General features: G+C 42.6%; 1 protein-coding gene and 1 long non-coding RNA gene across 10 annotated transcripts in view; one reads left to right on the top strand and one right to left on the bottom strand.

Annotated features, from left to right (window-relative positions):
• Nucleotides 1-11,932, top strand: part of KIF9 (kinesin family member 9) — a 47,448-nt gene extending 35,516 nt beyond the window's left edge. For 8 of the 9 annotated variants that reach the window (XM_067754169.1, XM_067754164.1, XM_067754168.1 and 5 more), the window contains 4 exons: nt 2,164-2,340; nt 2,769-2,884; nt 3,297-3,401; nt 11,624-11,932. In XM_067754169.1, coding sequence (XP_067610270.1) covers nt 2,164-2,340; nt 2,769-2,884; nt 3,297-3,401; nt 11,624-11,674 — 449 coding nt within the window. In that variant the 3' untranslated portion in view covers nt 11,675-11,932. Of the gene's footprint in view, nt 1-2,163; nt 2,358-2,768; nt 2,885-3,296; nt 3,402-11,623 lie in introns of those variants that run through there. The other variant, XR_010947002.1, reaches the window with a different exon arrangement.
• LOC137232374 (uncharacterized) overlaps nt 1-19,871 on the bottom strand; it is a 42,295-nt gene that overhangs the window by 21,457 nt on the left and 967 nt on the right. The window lies entirely within an intron of this gene.

Here is a 19,871-nt window from a genome sequence, read left to right as displayed (position 1 = left end):
GGCTGGTGGTTCAGCGGCCACACTCTTGTTCACAGGCAGGGCACACCACCGGTTACTGGGCTTTCCCTTGCTAAATCACAACCCTATGCTAGGCCAGCCTTCTTGAATGATCTCACTGATCACCTGGGCATCTCCAGGTGGCACTTGGTTTTCTGCAGGTCAGGGGGATCATCTCACTCACAGAGGTTGCATTTTACTCACTTATTTCTCAGAGGGCAACTTTATTTCCAAATTCTTGGGGCTACTTTGCTCATACCCTATGGACCAAGCGTTAACACACTGTTCCAGAGGGGAAGGTGGGTGATGATGGCTCCAGACATGCACCCACCCAGAACCTCTAGAGTGAAGGCCTTGCAGGACGAACAAGCACGTCTTTGTGCCTTCTACCTACACCTTTTTTTTTTTTTTAATATTTATTTATTTGGCCACACCAGTTTTTAGCTGTGGCAGGTGGGCTCCTTAGTTGTAGCTCCAGGGCTCCTTAGTTGTGGCACGTGGGCTCCTTAGTTGTGGCATGCGAACTCTTAGTTGCAGCACGCATTTGGGATCTAGTTCCCTGACCAGGGATGGAACCCGGGTCCCCTGCATTGGGAATGTGGAGTCTTAACCACTGTGCCACCAGGGAAGTCCCCTCACATCTCCTTTGAATATGCAACCCCTTATTATATATTTACATATTTTAAATAATATATATGCTGATGTATCACTTACTCCTCAATATACCTGAAAATGGACATTTTTAAAGGATGGGTTGAAGAAGAAATAAACAATATGTTAAAATATTTAAACTTTTATTAGTATCAAAAAACATTTTTGCTCTTTCCCCCCGAAAGCAGTTGTTCTTCCCATTGGTTGTTAAAATAGCAAGTAAAATACCTTTATCTTAAGGGAACAGATCGAGTAAATTCATTTTTAAAAATATTTTCTAGGTACCTTGACTGACAGCCACTTATCAGCCCAGAACAGTCACTGAATTTGAGACATTAATTAGTCTTTTGTGAAAAAAAAAAAAAAAAAGAAAAATCATCTTAAGTTCAGCTCTCATAAGTGTTTTCTGTGGAGATAATCAGAGAACCTCTGGGTAGCACAAAAGATGTTGTCACTCCCCATGTCAACAGAGTACTGTAAAGACTCTACTCTGTGACTGACGGATTTGTCTGTATCAAAGTGACCACATCAGGCCCACAGCATGCAAACCAGGTTGCTCTGCACTGAAGGTGAGGGCTACCCTGGACACCACTCCCCCCCACCCCACCCCACTGCAAACACCTTGAATTGGAACCCTTGCCTCTCCATGAATGGTGTCAGTGACACTTAATGTGCCTCACTTCTCCCCTGTAAACATCAGCGGAAGTGCTAATGCTTTCCTCCGGTGCCTGGGGACTGCCTCGTGCACCCTGGCCCCACACCTCAGTCACAAACAGGACTCACTCTCCAAGGGTCCTCAGGCTGGGTGTTGACACGATGCCTTTGCTGAACTTTCAAGGTGCTGTGAGCAGTAGACAGCCAGGTGAGTGGCTCCACAGATATCGTTATTTTGTCTTAACCTAACAACCTTTCAAACTGACAGACCTGAAAAGGTCCATACAAAGAGACAGTGAGTAGAGGAGATGACTAATAGCACGACTGACCCCTCTCCTCCTGGAGCCCTCTGACAGCCATCCGACAAGATGTCTGATGTTCTCTGACAAGAAGGTAGCTGGCGAATGCTGAAATCGTCAAGAAGACAATTTGAAATGTGGGTTTACATCTACTGTTATTAATAAGGAACCCTGCCCAACTGCCTTGTGGTACTAGCCAGTGGCGGCAGCTTGTTTACATAATTTATAAAAAAGGTAAACACCTGTATAATAGAGGTATTTACTGGATATCTTTGGCTAGTGGGGTTTAAGATCAAAATAATCGTGGAACGTGGGCCATCTCTACCCTTTCCTCTGCCTACCCCTCCTGTTTGTCCTAAAAATGCCAGTGTGGTCCTCTGACCTGAGCCCCCTCTCCCTGTGAGACATATCCTAGTAGCCTGGCCTTCTCATGCCTTGTCCACCTCCATGCTGCACCCCAGCCCTTCCCAGGTCCTGTCTTCATGCTTTGCCAGCACTCTCCCCTCTTTCTGACCACCTCAGGTGGGCACCTCATTCCCTAACCTCTTCCTTCCCCCTGCAGGCGAGTATGAGAACAAGGGGCTGATGATCATTGATGAGGAGGAATTCCTACTGATCTTGAAGCTTAAAGACCTCAAGAAGCAGTACCGGACAGAGTATCAGGACCTACAGGACCTCAGGGCTGAGATCCAGTACTGCCAGCGCCTGGTGGATCAGTGTCGACATCGCCTGCTCATGGGTGTGCCGTTTGGGAAGGTTGGCTGGCCACCTGGGGTTCCAGGAGGCACAGGGCAGGGCTACCGTCTGAGTTCTAGAAGTGGCTTCAGAACTTTTCTCTGGCAGAGGCAGGGGCTGGACAGGACTTTTTTTTGGCTATGCCCTGGGCCATGCGGGATCCTAGTTCCCCTAGTTCCCGCTGCAGGGATCAAAGTCTGCAGTGGAGTCTTAACCACTGGACTGCCAGGGAAGTCCCTGGACAGGGCTTTAGATGTGTGTTTCCAGGATTCTGAGGGCAGGAGATGGAGATGGGAAAGGGTGAGGCCCTGGAGCAGGAAGTGAAGAGAGGGTGAGCTGTGACAAGCACAAGACAGACAGACACACACAGCCTTGACCTGCTTCCTCAGGGACTCCCCACCCTCACAGTGCCATCTCCCTGTCTCCCTACAGAATTTGACATCTGGTACAATGAGTCCTTCTTTGTCCCTGAGGACCTGCAGGCGGCACTGAAGCCAGGTGGCAGCATCCGGCCAGGCATGATGCCTCTCAGCAGGATTGTGTCTCTGGTGAGTGGCACAGGGCAGGGGTGGGGATGGTGATGAGCACAGGGCAGTGGGCAGCGCCCCTTGTCCTCTGTTCTCTCCACAAGCTTGGCAGTGTACCGGCTGCTCCCAGCCTCTCCTACAGCTGGCCCAGGCAGGTGGGCAGGTACAGGTCTCTCCCCTGTTATCAAGGATGAGGACAGAGAAACCACCACATGCTGCTGCACCCCTTCTTGAGTGGCTCATCTTGCCCTGGTGGTGGTTACAGGGTGTCCGTGATGACACTGGAAAACATGAGGCTGGGGGATTGTGAGCTATCCTGGGTGGAGGTCTGCAGACCCAGTGAGAGGCTGCCCCAATGCCCACCACAGGCCCTGTCAGAGTGGATCCTGACAACGTCAGGCTAAGGGACTGTGCTGTGTTGGGACTCTTGTAGGGAGAAGATGACCAGGACAGGTTCAGCCGGCTGCAGCAGACGATGCTGCCAGAGGGCCCTGATTCTGTCTCCTTCTACAATGCCAAAGTCAAGACAGAACAGAAGGTAACTTGGGGGATTCATGTCTCCAGGAAGGCAAGGCCTCAGGGACCTCATTACTAGGACACCCAGGATTACACTCCCCACTGTAGAGAGGCCGAGGAGGAATACGCCAGCCCAGGGAAATCCAGAGTCACCCAGAGTCAGTGGGTATCTTCTGCCAACTCCAGAGTCCTGGGGCTGGGCTGGAACCAATAGGGGTCCCACAGACTTTGGCCAGGCCTGGACATGGCTGGTGAGTGCTAAGACAGCCCATGTGTGAATAACATGCCAGGACAGGGCCTGGGGCTCCCCTGAGGCCACTTCCTGTTGGGGAGAACCTCTCCCGTGGAGGCCACTGTGCACAGGTGGCAGGGGACCAGAGGACCACAGGCAGCCAAGGCAAAGCTAGACATGGCCTGGTACTCTCCTCACTGAGCGGGCTGGAACAAAGGGTCTCCGCTCTGCTGAGGCTCAGCCTGGAGCCAGAACACAGAAGGCCTGTATGCTGTGCGCTTTTCTGTGCCCAGAGGCAGTTCTTATACGGCAGGTGGCAGCTGCACATGGGGTGACTGCCCAAGTGAGCTCATTGTTTTAAAAATATTTTTGTGGTACTCATTTACATTTTCAATAGGATGATACAATTGAAGCATTAAAAAGCATGAAAATACTAATACCCAGTCCCCCATCAGTCCAGCTCCCACCAGTCCCCTCTGACAAGGAACCGCTGTCACTTATTCCTAGTGTTCCTCCTGCACATTGTTCTGCATCTCGCTTTTTCCACTTAACAGTCTATCCCGAAGATCGTCCCCTTTCAACCTGTTGGTGCTGCTGTGTTCTTTTTCACAGCTGCATAGTAGTACTCTGTTGCAAGGATCTATCAGAATGCATTTAATGCATCTCATATTGAGGGATTTTAGGAGGTTCCACTTCTTTACTATGACAAACATTGCTGTGATAATTAACCTTGTACAAATGTGAATTCACGCAGGAGTGAAAGGCAAGTTTGTAGGAGTGAATTTCTTGGCCAAAAGGACATTTGTACTTTTTTTTTTATTATTATTAATTTATTTATTTTTGGCTGTGTTGGGTTTTCGTTTCTGTGCGAGGGCTTTCTCTAGTTGTGGCAAGCGGGGGGCCACTCTTCATCGCGGTGTGCGGGCCTCTCACTATCGCGGCCTCTCTTGTTGCGGAGCACAGGCTCCAGACGCGCAGGCTCAGTAGTTGTGGCTCACGGGCCTAGTTGCTACGCGGCATGTGGGATCCTCCCAGACCAGGGCTCGAACCCGTGTCCCCTGCATAGGCAGGCAGATTCTCAACCACTGCGCCACCAGGGAAGCCCGACATTTGTACTTTTGATAGATGGTGCCGAATTGCCTGCCTAGAGCTGAATCCATCACCCACCCCCCACCCCCCAGCAGCATATACAGGATGCTAGTTCCCCACAGCCTCCCCGCAAGATGCAGTATCCTGCTTTTTGGGTTTTTCCAATCTGAAAGGTGAAAAATGGTCTCTCAGTCTAGCCTTGATTTGTATTTCTCTTATTATCAGTAAAGTCAAGCTTCTTTTCATATGTTTAAGGGCCATTTTAATTTCTTTTCCTATAAACTGCCTGTTGATATTTTTGCCCATTTTTCTATTGGTTGTTGGTCTTTTTCTTATTAATTTATAGGAACTCTTGATACATTGGGGAGATTAGCTCTTTATGATATGAGTTGCAAATATTTCCCCCTATTTGTCTTTTGGCTTTACTTATGGTTTTTTTGTAGTTATTTTGCTGATTTTTATGAAATCAAGTGTATCAGTCTTCTCTTTCTTGGCTTCTGGATTTTGTGTTACAGTTAGAAAGCCCTTCTCCTGATTGAGTTCATTCTTTACATTTATAGTTAAACTGATACCTTCACTGACCTTTGATGGCTGTGAGGAGCTAAAGCCCACTCAAAGAAGCTTGAGTGAAGGGGTTTGTTAACACAGATTCTGAAGGTTCCATAGTAGCACCTCTCACCCTGCGCTGTGTACATACATCACCAGGAGTCTTGTTAGAATGCAGATTCTGATGCAGCAGGTCCAGGGTGAATCTGAGAGTCTGCACTTTTAATAAGTACCCAGATGGTGCCCATGCAGCTAGTCCAAGACCACACTTTGATTAGCAGGCCATAGAACTCATTGGTAGGAAGCAGGGCCCAGGCTCCTCTCCCTCCAGGCCTTTCTTCTTCCAGATCTGACCTTAGCTTCTCCCTGAGGTTTGATCCTTCATCTATCTGTTCTCCCCTCCCCACCTCTCAATTTCTAGCTCCAGCCTTGGCCCTGGCATGCCCTTATTTTCCAAGACTTCACAGCCCCAGTGCCCAATATCACCTGACTACTTACTTTGTGTCTCTCTGGAGGGAGAAGCCTAACTGACTCTTCTTGGGTTAAGTGTGCATTCTTGGTTCAATCAGCTGTGGCTTGGGGAAGGGTCACCTGCCCATCCCAGTTGCCTGGGCCCACTCCTTCAGCAGGAGAGAGGATGGCTTTATCCAGGCATCCATTTAGCCTTATGCTGTGGCCATCAAGCTTTATTAACTCTGGCCCCTGAAGGGAAGCCCAGATCAGCCCTGGATCAAGGAAGCCCAGACCTGTAGGAGGGCAGGGCTCTATGGGAGAGAATGGAGTGGGGTCAAGTAGGCATAGGCAGCCCAGCCTCGGACATTGTTTGACTGTGACCACTATGCAGGAGCTTCCTTGTCTGACCACAGAGAGGCCTACCCCTTCTGGGCTCAGAGGAGGGGGCATATGATATGAGGCAGGGGTCCAACTTTATTCTTTTCCATGTGGATATCCAGTTTTCCCAGTACCAATTGTTGAAAAATTGATTCTTTCTCCGTTGAATTGTCTGGCACCCTTGTTGAAATTCAATTGACCATAAATGTGATTGAACTTAAGCTCTAAGAGTCCTGAATGTATAAGCTGAAATTACTTTCCTCCTGAAAGAGTTTGCACCTGCTTTTGCCATGTGGCATTACCAACCCAGGACCTTTTTAAACTCCTTCAAGAATTCCAGCCTGATAAGGGATTAATATCCAGAATATACAGAGAATTCCTAAAACTCAACAACCAGAAAACAAAATCCAATTCAAAAATGGGCAAAGGATTTGAATAGACATTTCTCCAAAGAAGATATACAGATGGACAGTAAACACATGAAAAGATGTTCAACATTACTAATCATTAGAGAAATGCAAATCAAAACTACAATGAGATACCACCTTACACGCATTAGGATGGCTACTAATAAAAAAAAAAAAGAAAATAACAAGTGTTGGCAAGGATGTGGAGTAATTGGAACCCTTGTGTGCTGTTGGTGGGAATGTAAAATGGTACAGCCACTATGTGAAATAAACCAGTCACAGAAAGACAAATAACTGTATGGTTCCACTTACATGAGGTACTTAGAGTAGTCAGAAATCATAAAGATAGACTATACATAGAAAATTCTGAAGATGCTACCAGAAAACTACTAGAGTTCATCAATGAATCTGGTAAAGTTTCAGGATACAAAATTAATACACAGAAATCTGTTGCATTTCTATACAGTAAAAACAAAAGATCAGAAAGAGTAATTAAGGAAACAATCCCGTTTACCATTACAACAAAAAGAATAAAATACCTAGGAATAAACCTACCTAAGGAGGCAAAAGACCTGTACTCAGAAAATGGTAAGATACTGATGAAAGAAATCAAACATGACACAAACAGATGGAGCGATATACCATGTTCTTGGATTGGAAGAGTCAATATTGTGAAAATGACTATACTACCCAAAACATTCTACAGATTCAGTGCAATCCCTATCGAATTACCAATGGCATTTTTCACAGAATTAGAACAAAAAATTTTACAATTTGTATGGAAACACAAAAGACCCTGAATAGCCAAAGCAGTCTTGAGAAAGAAAAACGGAGCTGGAGAAATCAGGCTGCCTGACTTCAGCCTATACTACAAAGCTACAGTAATCAAGACAGTATGGTACTGGCACAAAAACAGAAATATATATCAATGGAACAGTATAGAAAGCCCAGAGATAAACCCACGCACATATGGTCACCTTATCTTTGATAAAGGAGGCAGGAATATAGAGTGGAGAATAAACAGCCTCTTCAATAAGTGGTGCTGGGAAAACTGGACAGGTACATGTAAAAGTATGAAATTAGAACACTCCCTAACACCATACACAAAAATAAACTCAAAATGGATTAAAAACCTAAATGTAAGGCCAGACACTATCAAACTCTTAGAGGAAAACATAGGCAGAACACTCTATGACATAAATCACAGCAAGATCCTTTTTGACCCAACTCCTAGAGAAATGGAAATAAAAACAAAAATAAACAAATGGAATCGAACGAGACTTAAAACCTTTTGCACAGCAAAGGAAACCACAAACATGACCAAAAGACAACCCTCAGAATGGGAGAAAATATTTGCAAATGAAGCAACTGACAAAGGATTAATCTCCAAGATTTACAAGCAGCCCATGCAGCTCAATAACAAAAAAACAAACAACCCAATCCAAAAATGGGCAGAAGACCTAAATAGACATTTCTCCAAAGAAGATATACAGATTGCCAACAAACACATGAAAGAATGCTCAACATCATTAATCATTAGAGAAATGCAAATCAAAACTACAATGAGATATCATCTCACACCAGTCAGAATGGCCATCATCAAAAAATCTAGAAACAATAAATGCTAGAGAGGGTGTGGAGAAAAGGGAACCCTCTTGCACTGTTGGTGGGAATGTAAATTGATACAGCCACTATGGAGAACAGTATGGAGGTTCCTTAAAAAACTAAAAATAGAACTACCATATGATCCAGCAATCCCACTACTGGGCATATACCCTGAGAAAACCATAATTCAAAAAGAGTCATGTACCAAAATGTTCATTGCAGCTCTATTTACAATAGCCAGGACATGGAAGCAACCTATGTGTCCATCATCGGATGAATGGATAAAGAAGATGTGGCACATATATACAATGGAATATTACTCAGCCATAAAAAGAAACGAAATTGAGATATTTGTAGTGAGGTGGATGGACCTAGAGTCTGTCATACAGAGTGAAGTAAGTCAGAAAGAAAACCAAATACCGTATGCTAACACATATATATGGAATCTAAGAAAAAAAAAAGGTCGTGAAGAAGCTAGGGGTAAGACGGGAATAAAGACACAGACCTACTAGAGAATAAGTGGTGCTGGGAAAACTGTACAGCTACATGTAAAAGAATGAAATTAGAACATTCCCTAACACCATACACAAAAATAAACTCAAAATGGATTGGAGACCTAAATGTAAGGCTGGACACTATAAAACTCTCAGAGGAAAACATAGGAAGAACATTCTTTGACATAAATTGAAGCAAGATCTTTTTTGATCCACCTCCTAGAGTAATGAAAATAAACACAAAAATAAACAAATGGGATCTAATTAAACTTAAAAGCTTTTGCACAGAAACGGAAACCATAAACAAAGCAAAAAGACAACCCTCAGAATGGGAGAAAATATTTGCAAGTCAAGCAACCAACAAGGGATTAATCTCCAAAATACACAACCAGCTCATGCAGCTCAATATCAAAAAAACAGACAACCCAATACAAAAATGGGCAGAAGATCTAAATAGACGTTTCTCCAAAGAAGACATACAGATGGCCAAAAAGCACATGAAAAGATGCTCAACATAACTAATTATTAGAGAAATGCAAATCAAAACCTCAATGAGGGGACTCCCGTGGCGCTGGTTAAGACTCCCTGCTTCCAACACAGGGGATGCAGGTTCGATCCTTGGCCAGGGAACTAAGATCCCACATGCTGCACTGCTTGGGCAAAATAACTAACTAAATAAAACAAACAAACAAAAACTATCAGTACAATGATGTATCCCCTCACACTGGTGAGAATGGCGATGATCAGAAAGTCCACAAACAAAATGCTGAACTCATAGAAACAGAGATTAGAATGGTGGTTACCAGGGGCTGGGGGTGGGGGTGGGGAATGGGGAGATGTTGGTCAAAGGACACAAACTTCCAGTTATAAGATGAATAAGTTCTGGGGATCTAATGTATAGCATGGTAATTATAGTTAATAATGCTGTAGTATATACTTGAAAGTTGCTATGAGAGTAGATCTTAAATGTTCTCACCACAAAAAAGAAATAGTACTTATATGATATAATGGAGGTGTTAGCTAATGCTATGGTTGCAGTCACTTTACAATATATAAGTGTGTCAAATCAACACACTGTACACCTTAAACTTATGCAATATTATATTATATGGCAGTTACATCTCAATAAATCTGGGGGGAAAAAGTCCACAAAAAATAAATGCTGGTGGACATATACATACTACCAGATGTAAAACAGATAGCTAGTGGGAAGCAGCTGCATAGCACAGGGAGATCAGCTCGGTGCTTTGTGACCACCTAGAGGGGTGGGATAGGGAATGGGAGGGAAACGCAAGAAGGAGGAGATATGGGGATATATGTATATGTATAGCTGATTCACTTTGTCATAAAGCAGAAACTAACACACCAAAAAAATATAAATAAATAAAAATGAATAAATAAATAAATGCTGGAGAGGGTGTGGAGAAGTCGGAACCCTCCTACACTGTTGGTGGGAATGTAAATTGGTACAACCACTATACAGAACAGTATGGCGGTTCCTTAAAAAACTAAAAATAGAACTACTATATGACCCAGCAATCCCACTCCTGGGCATACACCCAGAGAAAACCAAAATCCGAAAATATACATGCACCTCAATGTTCATTGCAGCACTATTTACAATAGCCAAGATATGGAAGCAACCTAAATGTACATCGGCAGAGGAATGGATAAAGATGTGGTACATATATACAATGGAATACTACTCAGCCATAAAAAAGAATGAAATAATGCCATTTGCAGCAACATGGTGTGACCTAGAGATTATCATACTAAGTGAAGTAAGTCAGACAGAGAAAGACAAATATCATATGATGTCACTCATATGTGGAATCTAATTTTTTAAAATGATACAAATGAACTTATTTACAAAATAGAAACAGGCTTACAGATATTGAAAACAAACTTATGGTTGCCAAAGGGGAAATGTGGCAGGGAGGGATAAATCAGGAGCTTGGGATTAATAGACAACACTACAATATATAAGATAGATAACCAACAGAGACCTACTATATAGCACAGGGAACTCTATTCAATATTCTGGGACAACCTATATTCTGGGATAACCTATATGTGAAAAGAATCTAAAAAAGAATGAATATATGTATATGTATAATTGAATCACTTTGCTGTACACCTGAAACTAACACAACATTGTAAATCAACTACACTCCAATAAAACTTAAAAAAAATAATTTAAAAATTAAATGACTGACTTAAAAAAATCATAAAGATTGAAAGTATAGTGGTGATTTTCAGGGTCTGCGGGGAGAGGGGAACGGGGAGTTATTGTTCAAAGCATATGGAATTTCAGTTTGGGATGATGAAAAGAGTTATGGAGATAGATGATAGTGATGGTTACACAACATTATCAATGTATTTAATACCACTAAATTGTACACTTAAACATAGTTAAGATGGAAATTTGTATGTTGTGTGTATTTTACCACAATAAAAAATTGGGGTAAAATAATTCCAGCTTCATGTGGGAGCTTCAGTTTCAGTTCAGATTCACCATGTGGGGAATCTAGGATTCACCTCCAAATTCCATGTTGGTTTTAGCATTTGCTTGCTCACTGCCCTGCCCACTGATTCTGTTTCAGCTTACTTTTTCCACATGCTTTCCAAGAGGCTAGCAGTTCATTAAAAGGGTAGGATTCACGAACATCTAGTTGATTTGCAGAGGGAAGGCCCTTCGGAATACATGGGCCCCCATCCCTCTGGAGAAAGAGCCCTTTTCTTTTCTTTTTTTGAACATACTTCTTGTCAGAAACTTTCAAGTGGGCCCTTGAAACATGCCTGTCTCCTTTTAAACATTTAAAAACAGTTTTACACACTTTCTTTAGGATGAAAGAATGAGAGGGATTGAATGGAACATTATTTCTCACAGAACTGGGGCTAGTCAAAGGGAATCCTTGTCCTCAAACAGTGATATCTGCAGGAAGAATGATGGGGTGGATATAAGTGGTGTGGCTTCTGAGTCCTTGTTAGGTCCGCATGTCCTAATCAACTTCTGTTTTCTCCCCTTTTCTGTGTCTAGCACAATTATTTGAAAACCATGATGGGCCTCCAGCAGACACATAGAAAATAGGGACTCACTGACAGTGCGTTGAAGGACGAAACCCCCAGCTACTCCTGCCTATTCTAGAGGCACTGCCAAAGCACCTGCCCAGACTCCAATCCCTCTGCTCCAAGGCTGGGCGCAGCCCAGAGAACACACAATGGCCTACCTGCCAGGAGGAACAGCCTTCAAAGGACACCTTCGAATATCTTCACAGAACACTTTTGGTTTCGATTCACTGTCTTATATGCAGGGACAGGATAAAATAACTTTCTAGTTCGGCTTTCAGTGCTCATCCAAGAACTTTATTTTATTTCCTATCTGGGAGGATGTCTTCCCTATGTACAGGTGGGGTCCTAACTGAGTCTCCAGTAAGAAAGTGAAGAAGTAGCTCAGCCAGTCTCCCTCTGGCAGGCCTTTGTCCCACTGGTCAGCCTCTTTCCTTTCCTGGATGGCCATCCTGGGGATGAGCTGGGTCCGAGGAGCCCTGGTTCTCATGGGTGAGACTGTAGGTTCTCGCAGGGAATCCTCTCTGTGTTCCTGAGCCAGTGAAGGCAGGAGGTGCTTCTTCCTCAGCAACCAGGAGAGGATGCGGTGTAGGTGGAAATGACTGAAAGGCAGATTTTTACCTCAAAATAAGAAGAGGCTTAAAATGAGACCATTCCTACCATGAAGTTAGCAGTGAGAACCCCATGGTGGGAGGCTGTCTGGCAAGGAGATTGCAGAACCTGCACTAGCTGGAAGGTTGAACTAAATGGCATCTTTCCAATCAAAGACCCTATGGTTCTGTTCTTCAGCCCATCAATGAGCAGCCAGATGGGGGTTTTGTTGAAGAGAGAAAGCTGAAGGCTTTCCTTAAGGTCTCTGCCCTCTCTCCTATCCACCCCCTTTCTCCTTCACTGCCTGGCAGATACACAACGGTCCTGAAACAGCTTTCAGAGACTCCTTCTATGCCAAGGCTTCCCGGAGCAGCTTTGAAGTCCCCTGACTTCATTCCCTTGGATGACACGTGGGGGGCTGTCACTGATCAGCACTTATGGTGTACACACAGCCTTGTTGGTCAGTCCTCATGTTTCCTTTAAATGTGGCCAAACAGGCAGATATGGCCAGGCTCTGCTCATCATCCCAGCTGATGAGTTGGAGGCCCTAGAGAGTTCAGATTCTTTCCCTTCTTGGCTGCCCTTGCCCTTACCAGCACTTGTTTGGGGTTCCCGCGTCTTTGGAGCAGCTCAGGAAATAGAACATAGTAAACAGGAGTACATCATCCTGCTGGAGCCACAGGAAGCAGCCATTTGTGGTATAACCAGTCCCCCTTCCCTTCATTCCCTGTCACTGGCTAGAATGGCATGTGGCATGCTGGTCATCCCTGCACAGAATTCCTGGACAGCCAGTCCTGGGGCCTGCAGGCCAGGGCAGGCTGGGCCTCTGTCATGGCAGTTGGTCCCATGTGTCTCTAGCTCATTTGTCACCACATACGCCTCAGTCAGTTCTGGCACAAACTGAAACAAGTAATCGTCAGCGTGGGCAGAGCCACAGGAATAAGCCAAACGGTGCTCTGTAGATCACCCTCCATGCAAACTCCTCACAGGAGCAGATGCTTCCAACATGACAGGGAGCTAGGGGGCATGATATCCACTCAAATATGCCTGTTGTTCTAGAAAATAGTTCCTGCTGAGCTAATCTGACCATCACAATCACCGCTAAAGGGACTTCCAATTCCATCAATGTGACAGATAAGGTAACCTGAAAACACTCTGGCTACAAAAAGAGATACTGTCTAAAGTATAACATTCTTTTAAATGCAAAGCTAAATTTGCAGGAAAGAAAGGAAACTGCCAGGAGCTGGAGAGTTGAAAACCAGAGTGGTCAGTGTGTGAACCGGCTATGGCTGGTAGAAGGTGTGTGAGTGGACGGTTGCTTTTGAGTGTTAATGCCCACATAAGTGTGAGAAATAAGACTATGGCCCATGCCTCATAGGAAGATGGAAATGGGACCCCTTGCATAAAGGTAGCACCTGATGAAGAGGCGAGCTAAAAAAATTTCCCCACTGACATGGAGAAATAACAAGGAAACTATCCCCAGGGATGAGGGAGAACAGGTCCTGTGAGAATTTGCAACCATGCACAGGTTTGGGATTCAAATTTACACTGTGTGGTCCAGGAACCACCAGGCTGAAGAATTAGCATAAAAATTAGCCCAAGGCTTCAATAAAACTGGAGATCTAAATGTTTGTTTTTAGACAGAAAAAAAATTTTTTCCCAAGGTTGAAACACCTAGTAGAATGAAATTTTAAAATCTAGCGTTCAGGCCCTTTATCCAGCTACACAGCATTCCCACAAAGCCCTAGTAAACATGAGCTCCAAAGATTAAACACACACACAGACACACACATGCACATGCATGCACATGTGCACATGTGGCATACATGGAAACAATGTATCATGATGGAGGCACAGTGTAAAGAGAATCAGTTTCAGAGTCATTAGAACTTCAGATAACAAATTACTGGATAAAGATTATACAATATATATGTTATGTTTTAAATAAAGACAAAGTATGTGTCAAACATATGATAAAGGCTATTAAAATAGAGTGCATATTTTTTTAAAAAGAATTTCTAGGAATGAAGAAAATGTAGTTATAAAAGTTAAAATGACAGACTAGAAACAGTGAAAGAGAGAATTAATGACCTGGATGTTGGATCTGAAGAAACTGCTGGGACTTGTAGCATAGAGGGAGGAAGAGAAAGAAAATTGAAAGCACGATGAGTCATGGTGGACAGAATGAGAAGATTTAGGAAGCATCTAATCACAGATCCAGAGGAGATAATAGAGAGATCACTCTCTTGGTGATCTCATCCAGCCTTGTGGCTTTAAACATCATCCATGTGCCAACTCTCAATTTTATATGTCTAGCTTAGGCTGCTCTCCTGATCTCCAAAACTGTACAGGCATACCTTGGAGATACTGTGGGTTTGATTCCAGACCACTGCAATAAAGTGAATATCTCAATAAAGCGAGTCATATGAATTTTTTAGTTTCACAGTGCATATAAAAGTTATGTTTACACTGTAGTCTGATAAGTGTATAATAGCATTATGTCTATCAAATGTACATACCTTAATTAAAAAATATTTTATTACTAAAAAATGCAAACCATCATCTGAGCCTTCAGTGAGTTATAATCTTTCACAACAGTAACATCAAAGATCACTGATCACAGATCACCATAACAAGTATAATAATAACAAAAAAATTTTAAATATTGTGAGAATTACCAAAATGTGACACAGAGACGCAAGTTGAGCAAATGCTGTTAGAAAAATTACACCAATAGATTTGCTCAATGCAGCGTTGCCATAAATCTTTAATTTGTAAAAAGCTCAGTATCTGCAAAGTGCAAAAAGCAAAATGTAATAAAACAAGGTATACCTGTATAGCTAACTGCTAACTTGGCATCTCCACTTGAGTGTCTATTAAGATACTTACAAATCAGCATGTTTAAAACTAAATGCTCGGACTTCCCTGGTGGCACAGTGGTTAAGAATCCGCCTGCCAATGCAGGGGACGCGGGTTCGAGCCCTGGTCCAGGAAGATTCCACATGCTGTGGAGCAACTAAGCCCACGAGCCACAACTACTGAGCCTGCGCTCTAGAGCCCACAAGCCACAACTACTGAGCCCATGTGCCACAACTACTGAAGCCCACGCACCTAGAGCCCATCCGCAACAAGAGAAGCCACCGCAATGAGAAGCCCGCACACCGCAACGAAGAGTAGCCCCCGTTCGCTCCAGCTGGAGAAAAGCCCACATGCAGCTACGACCCAACACAGCCAAAATTAATAAATAAATTTATTTATTTAAAAAAAAACAAAAAAACCCCTAAATGCTCAAATGCCACCCCAAAACGTGCTCCACCCACAGCCTTCTTTATCTCAGCCCTATTGCTCAGGCTAAAATCCTTAGTTTTGTATTTCACTCCTCTTACACCCCACATTGAATCTGTCAAGAAATTCAGTGGACTTTAACCTTTGAACTATATTAAAAATCTGATCATTTATCAGCTTGCAGGATCTCTGCAGTGAAAGCACATAGTCTTTAGCCACTGCACTGCCAGGGAATTCCAGGGAGTCTCACTCTGAACTTGACTGTTGATCAGTGGTTGCACTTTTCTGAGACAATACGATATAGGGGTAGAACATGGGCGTAAACATCTTACTGGTGTGGGACCTTGGAACAAGTTGTCCAATTTCCCTGCCTTCCTTTCCTCATGTGTAAAACAACAATTAATTATCCTGGGGCTCTGTGAAATGAAATTAATGTATGTCTAGTGCACAGTAGGACCTCAACCAACTGAAACTGCCATGACAGTAACAATAACTATAATAATAATAAAGATATGAATGTGTTCAGCATTGCATCTGATAGATGGTGAACAAACACACAAGCACACACACGCGTGCACGCGCGCGCGCACACACACACACACCCCCCAACCAATGTTAGGCTCCCTTTCCACTCCCCAAAATAGATTTTGGATTTGAAAAGGCAGCATTCTGACTGGCATTATCTTTCTCCAATTAATCCTGACTGATGGCTTTTTAAGACCAACCCAAAAGCTTACAGTAAAAGTAGCTGCTAAAAATATAGTGCCATCCTGAGCAGTGTTACTGGAGGTCAAGTGTCTGGGGTTAGGGAAGCAGCAGCCCCACTGCACACCACATCTGCCAGGCTGCACTTGGGACTTCATGTCAGGGACTGGAGGCAGTGTTATAAGTGAACAGACTCCCCTGGGGAGGGTGACCAGCATCAAGAATGGCTCTGAAAATTCTGTCAAGCAAGAAATAATCATGGAAACCAGGGATATTCAATCTGAGAAGAGAAATCCAAATAGGACCATATTCATATTCATATTCTGTCATTTCAGGAGACAAAAACGGAATGAGAATTTTCCAACCCAGAAATGGATTTTCTTAGTACAAACTGGGCTTCCAGTCCCTGGAGGATACAAGCAGTGTCTAGGCAGACCCAATCAAAGCCCTCAAACCAGGAAGAAAGATCTTGAAGGCCTTGAGTTTTCTTCTAAATCTAGATTCTGTGATTCTATAAAAGCAGTTGTGGAAAAGTTACTTAACATATCAGTTGAAAATTATATCATATACAGAGATATTCACACATATATATGAATAAAAAAAGACTAAAATGTCAAAAGTGGTTATTTCTGGATGAAACTGGAAGTGATTTTTCCCCTTAAATTTTAAAATATTTTAAAATTTTTCTGTTAAATATAATTCGCTTTTCTTAACAAAAATAACATTTAATTTAGAAAGATATTTTTATATGAGCAGATGAAAGACATTTTTACCAGCTCAGCTTTCCAACAATAAAGGGAGAGGCACCCTATTTGCAGAAATGTATCAGCAACGGCTGGAAGAAAAAAGAGGGAGTATTGCATGCAGGGAAGGGGCTTACCTCAAAGGCCAGCCATGATTGTGTGATTTGATAACTAAATGGCTTTTAAGAAACAAGTGGGATTTTCCTATTATACACCCCTTGAAGGAGAATCTGCTCTGTCCAGAAAAGCTGTAAAAAGCATTAGGATGCTAGAGTTGAGTGTGTGTGGAGTAGACAAGTATTGTTCTTTTATTATTATTATTATTTATTTATTTTGGCTGCACCGGGTCTTAGTTGAGGCACGCGGGATCTTCGTTGCAGCATGAGGGATCTTTTAGTTGCAGCATGTGGACTTCTTAGTTGCGGCATGCATGCAGGATCTAGTTCCATGACCAGGGATTGAACCCAGGCCCTCTGCATTGGGAGCATGGAGTCTTACCCACTGGACCACCAGGGTAGTCCCAAGTGGACAAGAATTGTTCTTAAATTTGGGAATGATGGCAAGGGCGGAGATGGCAAGGGTGGAAGAAACTGTCTTTGCTATAGGGCTGTGCCTGGCCTTCTCCTGCAGAAGGTGAGAGGGTCTGAAGGAGGAACTGGAAGGCTCCCAAAGACGCTGGGAGCATAGACAATGTGGTCACATATGTGGCCAGGTACATGAAAATGGAACACAGGGTCTGAGAACCCCATGCCAAGTCCACATGCTACCACTCAGAGTCTGTGACCTTAGGTGCCACTTCTCTGAGGCTCAATCTCTGCCTTTGTAAAATGGAGGCAGCAGCTGTTACTGCCTGCCCTACTACGTGGATGCTAAAAGGACCAGGCAAGTTAATGTCTATGAAGACTTTGCAATTCATAAATGCCCATTATTTATTCCTGTTCACGATTATAACTTTTTTGAAAAATTCTCCTTTAACAACAGATAAATGGACATTCTTCTTCAGTGTTGCAGAATCAACTGGCTCATGTTTTCTGGAGGACAATTAGGTAGTCCATCTCCAGAGCCTTAAAAATGTATATTGGTACATACTTTTTACATTAGTACAAACTTCTTGGATAAAAATTTGGTGATACCTTTAACAATTTTAATTGTGTATAACAGAGGTATACCATAAACACATTTTGTTCAAATACAAATTTTAATTAGAATTATTTAAAAATTATTTCAAAATTATTATTATATAGTAATTATTATTTATTTTTATAAATAATTATAATTATTTTAGTAGCCAAATTTTTTAAGTTTTACATTTTAATACTTATGGGCACCATAATTTCCAAGTAACATGGGCTGCTCGATTGTTACGTGTACTTCTGTGATACTAAACAGTCATTCGTTTTCAGTATAGTCAGCAAAGGTGAGTGGAGGAGCCAGATTTATTTCCGTAGGTTCTGCAGTAAAGTGTTCAACTGACAGTGATGTTGTCATCAAGTTATTAAAGCTTCCTTCCTCTCTAATAGTGAGCTGACTGGGTAAAGATTTATCTCCTTCTTCTTCAATTCCTGGACTTGAGGCTAAGTTGATGATACAATTTCACTGAAGCAAACACACATACTGAAGAGTTTTGCTTTACTTGAAGAAAACACCTACTAAGTAGTAGATGTAACATTGCTACTTTCACTTACATATTTTTATTTCTAATAAATAGATTCCTTTGACTTTGGACCTAGAACTGTTGCTGTGGAGCAAGGTGACTTGCGTTTAAGGAAATAAAACTGTTTATGAATATCCATGTGATACTCAGCTTCCACTGCATACACACCAACTTCAGTATCTTCCCTGGAGTGAGAATATAGGAGAATCTTTAGAGTAGCGTTCATGAAAAGTATACTAGCACTCTCAAGGTTACTTCTATCAGGAAAAGACTCTCCAAAAGACCCCCTGAAAACCTGTTCAAGTTAAGTTAAATTTAATAAACTTACAGCATTAAAGAGAATGCCAAATTGACAAAGTCATAAACATTTCTCAGAAGGGGAAAGTCAGGCAAGGATGTTTACAGGGCTTTAGGGCCCAAACTGGGTAGTTTAAAGGAGGGTCTTGCAAAGCAGGAAACTGATCGAGATTAGGCAGAATTTATAACAATAATTTTGGATTGGCAGGCACAGTGAGGCAGCAGTCTTTAAGCAAGTGTCGATGAGTAAAATGCTAGTTTTGATAAGTAAGCTCTTTTTGTTAGTTCATAGTCTTCTAGGAGCAAGTATTTGTTGGAACAAATAGCTAAGTTATTTTTGCTTGTTCTCAGTGTGTAATGACAGGAAAGTATGCCTGGACCCAGTACTTTTTTTAATCCAGAGAGAGGAAATTAAATTGGTTTCAGTTCTCTTTATCAGGTTCCTGCAAACTATTTTTATTGTAAGCAAAAACTGGTTGTTAGTAAGTCCTACTGTGTTGGTATTATTATTGAAAAATAGTGATAAGTCTTCTTGTTATAGTTGTACTTAAACACCTAATGGCTGCCATTTCAACTTGTATATGTATGAGAAGACAGTTCCCAAATCTCTGACAGGTCAGGTAATGTCTTTGCCTGAAGAAAAATGATGAAAGCAGCCCATTCTCTGTCTTTGACCAACACATCCTGCTGCACTAAAGGGACTGTCTGAAGAAACATCTGAAAGGTATAGACAAAACACTGTATGCCTCTGATTCCAAAACCACTCACAAGCTTTACCATGTGTGTTCCATTGTCAAGGACACTCATGAAACATTTTCTTCATTGATTTTCCATCCTATAAATACTTACTTAACCAGATTAGCTCTGTTAGACCAGAAATCTCTTGATCACGGTATTAGTTTTCTATTGCTGCTGTAACAAATTACCACGAATTTAGTAGCTTG

Source organism: Pseudorca crassidens, chromosome 10 (genome assembly GCF_039906515.1).
Source record: "Pseudorca crassidens isolate mPseCra1 chromosome 10, mPseCra1.hap1, whole genome shotgun sequence".
In the NCBI taxonomy this organism is placed as follows: domain Eukaryota; kingdom Metazoa; phylum Chordata; class Mammalia; order Artiodactyla; family Delphinidae; genus Pseudorca; species Pseudorca crassidens.
Note: the sequence above shows the minus strand (reverse complement) of the source record. Positions and strands in the feature narration are given on the sequence as shown.